Source organism: Lissotriton vulgaris, unplaced genomic scaffold, assembly GCF_964263255.1.
Source record: "Lissotriton vulgaris unplaced genomic scaffold, aLisVul1.2 SCAFFOLD_2008, whole genome shotgun sequence".
Lineage (NCBI taxonomy): Eukaryota > Metazoa > Chordata > Amphibia > Caudata > Salamandridae > Lissotriton > Lissotriton vulgaris.
The window spans coordinates 435,744-440,076 of NW_028247682.1; the positions used below are offsets into that span (position 1 = coordinate 435,744).

Here is a 4,333-nt window from a genome sequence, read left to right on the forward strand (position 1 = left end):
TGGAAAGTCCCAGGACCGGTTTGGACTGGCTTATGCACGGGGACACCTTGTGTGCCCCGGGCATGTCTGATTCTATTCAGCCCTGTCCTACCCAATACGCAAAACCCTGTCTGGGGTGGTGCTCGCACCTCCCAAGGCAGGAAACCCTTTGTCCAGGCCACCATCTGCCGAGTTTCGGTCAGCAGCAGGAGGCCAGACTTGTGTCTGTGGTGGCAGCATCCATTTTGTGATACTGAGGCTCTGTTTAACTTTAACCGGGGTTAAGGCTACACACATGTCGTATCCCTCTAGAAGGGTGGAATGCTATCCCCGTCGACAGAACTGTCGAGGGGATAGTATTACAATTCGTATGACACCTTACTTGACATGTTTTGATAAAGCCAAACCAAAGATAGCAAATAACCGCGAGGATTATAATGCACTTAAGAGTATATGGTATGACAATATCCCGGAACAGCTTAGGGAGTGGTTCCCGACAGCTGCAGACAGGCTCAGCTCATGCTAGAGCACCATCTCACATATTTCCAAGCACTCTGCCTCCAGGATTGATGAGGCCTTCCATAGGAGTGGCTGATAGGAACATATGTGTCCAGTTTAAGGTTAGATATAGGGATACTATACCTAATTAAGAGGTGATTACACCAACTTACCCCAGCTGAGTGATCAGCCAGTTGTGTCAAATATGGAGGCCAGGCCAGGGGTGGCACAATACATGCTGCAGCCCCTGGTAGGCCTTGGATGCACCTATGCCCTGGGTACCTATGGTACACTGTTACAGGGACCTAAAAGGTGAACCAATTCCAATTGTGTTATGCACCTAAGGTACATGGAGTCCATTTTAAAGAGAGAGCAATCAGCCTGGGGCCCTGAATAGCAGGATCCCAGGCCAACTAAGTCAAAAACCAGCTAAACACCAGGCAAAAAGTTTGGGGGTAACCATAGTCAGATATCCACCTTCCTACACAACCCCCCCCAAACGAAAGGAGATAAGGCTATCCTTGACCAGGTAAGCCTATATTGCCTAAGTGGCCATATAAGGAAGTACCAGCTCTGGCTTGGTAACCCCCTGTCTCATGGTCCACTAAGCAATCCCTCACCCTAAGGGTGTCTGAGGGTCTCCACCATAGGGAATCTCTACCTGTGGTGTGTCTTTGCAAAGTTAAAGGCTGGTTTTGAGGTGGAGTACTGAAGTGAGATTCCTCTGTAGGACTCAGCTTCCTCCAATCACTCTCCACCATGTGTGCCTTTCTTTCTTTGACTGAGTTGCACTGTGCTCTCAGGGTCAACCTCTGGCTGCCTACAGCTGGAGGCTGGGTCCCTCTGTTTGGCTTACTGGAGGGACAGTTCAGGTTTGGGCCCTTGGGGTCCCAGGTTTGGCTGTGCCCAACAATATCCATCTGGGGGAGGTCCCTAACTACTTTTAAGGGGGATCCCTCAGGAGTTTTTAAAGTTTTCACCTCACTAGGGCTACTAGTTTCGGTGCCCCTAATCTGTTGATGGGGGTGCTTTACTTGACAGGGGGCCCTTTGGGGTTCACTGTCCTTCTTGTCCTCTGCAGCCCTGGGCTGAGTAAGGCAAGGTAGAGAGGGGCAGGTTACCTGCTCCAGACTGGGTCCCACCTGAGAAGGGTCCACTGCCATCAGAGGATCTGTCAGGCCAGGCCTAACAACCTCTGGGACAGTTCCTTCATCAGGGGTAAGATCAGTTCCCTGAGGAGGCTGATCCTTTCCTAATGTCTGGTGAGGGGAAGATTTCTCTTCCTCCTCCATGCTCTCAGTTTGTGTGGAGTTATCGATCATTTTAGGCTTAACAACACATGAATCTGTTTGAGTTCGGGCTGTGGCCATCACAGCCCCACCAACCTTTTCAGGAGGAGACTCAGTTTGGGTATGGGCTGTTACCAGTACAGCCCTGCTACTCTTTTCAGGAGGGAAGTTAGCTAAAGATGGGGTTGAGATTTGCTCAGCCCTACCAACCTTTTCAGGAAGGACATCTTGGATTGGGGCTGTAGCCATCACAGCCCCACTAACCTTTCCATTGAGATTTACCATTCTAGAATGGGTTTGCTGTTCAACCTCAGCCCAGGCTGAGATTTCCAAATCGTTACCCAGTAGGCAATCTACAGGCAAGTTTGCTGACACTGCCACTCTCTTTGGGCCAGTGACACCTCCCCAGCTAAGATTGACTACTGCCATGGGATGATTGGTTTCTATGCCATCAATGTTTGTCACCTGATATCTGGCATCAGGTAAAAGTTGCCTTGAGGGGACTAGACATTCAGCCACCATGGTGATGCTAGCCCCTGTGTCTCTGAAGGCCTCAACTTTCAAGCCATTGATGAGGGGCTCCTGTCTATACTTGCTCAAAGTGTTTGGGCAAGCTGTGAAATTGGCAAACCCCATGCCAGTCTCATAGACAAGAGTATCTGAGTTAGGGGACCTGGATAGGCCAGAGTCCACCTGTCCTCCAAAAGTAAACCCACCCAAATTCTTGGGGGTGCTCCCACCACCTGGGGGACCACTGCTAACAGTGACAGGAGGTGTTGGAGCCTTACCTGGAGGTATATTCTCTTTATTGCCATTCTTGGGACAACAGCTATCGGTTTTGTAATGCCCCACCTGTTTACAGGTATGACAATAAGGCTTTTTCTGGGTTGTAGAAGTGTCTTGGGACCCACCCCCATTCTTGGAGTTTTGGGGCCCTCGGGAAGTCTTTTCCTTGCTTTTATCCCCACCCTTCTCTTGAGGCTTGGTAGTCTCTTTCTTTTGGTCACCACCCTGGTTCTTAGGCCTGATCCTGGTTCTGACCCATTTGTCTGCCCTCCTACCCAATTCTTGTGGGGAGGTCAGATCAGAGTCAACCAGGTGCTGATGTAGAAGCTGATTTTGACAATTACTTAAGATTTGCTCTCTCATAATTAAATTATACAATCCTGTATAGTCAGTAACCTTACTTCCCAGCAACCAGCCCTCCAGAGCCTTAGTGGCACATTCAACAAATTCAGACCAGTCCTGAGTCTGTGTCTTCTGGGTATTTCTGAACATTAACCTGTACTGTTCAGTGGTTAAGCCTAACCCATCAATCAGAGCACTCTTCTGGACCAGGTAGTTTCTAGAATCCCCATCACTAACTGTGAGGAGTCTGTCTCGGCCTCTACCTTCAAAGGAGAGCCACAAGATTGCTGCCCACTGCTCCTGAGGGATCTGCTGTACCATGCAGGCTCTCTCAAGTGCAGTCATCCATTTGTGGATATCATCCCCTGCTTTGTAGGGGGGCACAATCTTACTCAGGTTTCTTGTATCAAAGGACCTGTCTTTATCCTTCTGGATAGTGCTGCCACCAGTGGATCCTAATCCACTCTCTCTAGGCTGTCTTGCTCTAGCAAGTCTCTGTTGGACCAGGGCAACCTCTAATTCTTGCTTCTGGATCCTAAGCTCAGCCTCTCTCATTTTGGCCTCATGTTCCCTTCTCTGAGGGCTAGTCATCTCCCTTCTGGAGTGACCATGAGAGCCTCTAGAAGCATGGGATTTTTCAGAGTCACCTGAGTGAGTCCTTCTCCTCCTAGGCTTCTGGTTAAGTCCACCTGGGGGTCTGAATGGGTTGTTACCAGATTCATTCCCAAGTAGGCTTAAGTTAGCCTGGTTCAGTCTACTGACCAGCACCTGACTATTTCTGTCATCATCTGACTCACTGCTTCCCCCCTCTTCCTCTTCTTCCTCATCTACCTGAGGAGCTCCAGTGATGGGGGCTTCCTCATCTACCAGGATGATAGGGACAGGGGTGTCTACAGTGTCATCCTCTGAAGGATGGCCTCCTTCAGCATCCCCTGTGGGGTTTGCCTTAGAGGGCTTTAGAGTCTCAGACTGGTCTAAGAGCTCTCTTAGGTGGTCTGTAGTAGGGGAAGGCCCTGTCTTCAGACCCCTTAAGACACAAAGCTGTCTTAGTTCCTTAAAGGAGAAAATAGCAAATTTGGATGGTGCCCTTGGAGGGTCACTCTCAACAGGGATGTTCCCAGTGGAACCCTCTGCTCCAGACATTGCTCTAGTGTGGGTGGATGTGTTGCAATCTACCTACTCTGGTGTTTACCTACTAAACCTATCTAGTAGTTGTAGCTAGGGTGTGCTACTCCCTTTGCTCTACAACAAATACGTTCAGTAGAACTTATGTATACTAGTCTTGTTTTATATGTACCTAGCAGGTACCTGTATGATCTTTCAAATGATAATCTCAAAGATTGTAATGGTAAAACAACAGCAAGCTCAGATCCCAATCCGCTGCTCACCAATGTGAGAAGTTGGTCTGGTATATAATGCTCACTAATTCTAGTGATCAC

At 49.0% G+C, this 4,333-nt stretch overlaps 1 protein-coding gene across 1 annotated transcript; it reads right to left on the minus strand.

Annotated features, from left to right (window-relative positions):
- Positions 1-992: 992 nt before the first annotated feature.
- Positions 993-2,915, minus strand: LOC147665078 (uncharacterized). The gene has a single exon (XM_086949777.1). It carries the CDS (start codon positions 2,913-2,915, stop codon positions 993-995), a length of 1,923 nt encoding a protein of 640 aa, XP_086805903.1.
- Between the last annotated feature and the right edge of the window lie 1,418 nt (positions 2,916-4,333).

Coding starts and splice junctions, on each gene's coding strand:
- LOC147665078 (XM_086949777.1), bottom strand. CDS start 2,915: ATGAGAGAGCAAATCTTAAGTAATTGTCAAAATCAGCTTCTACATCAG.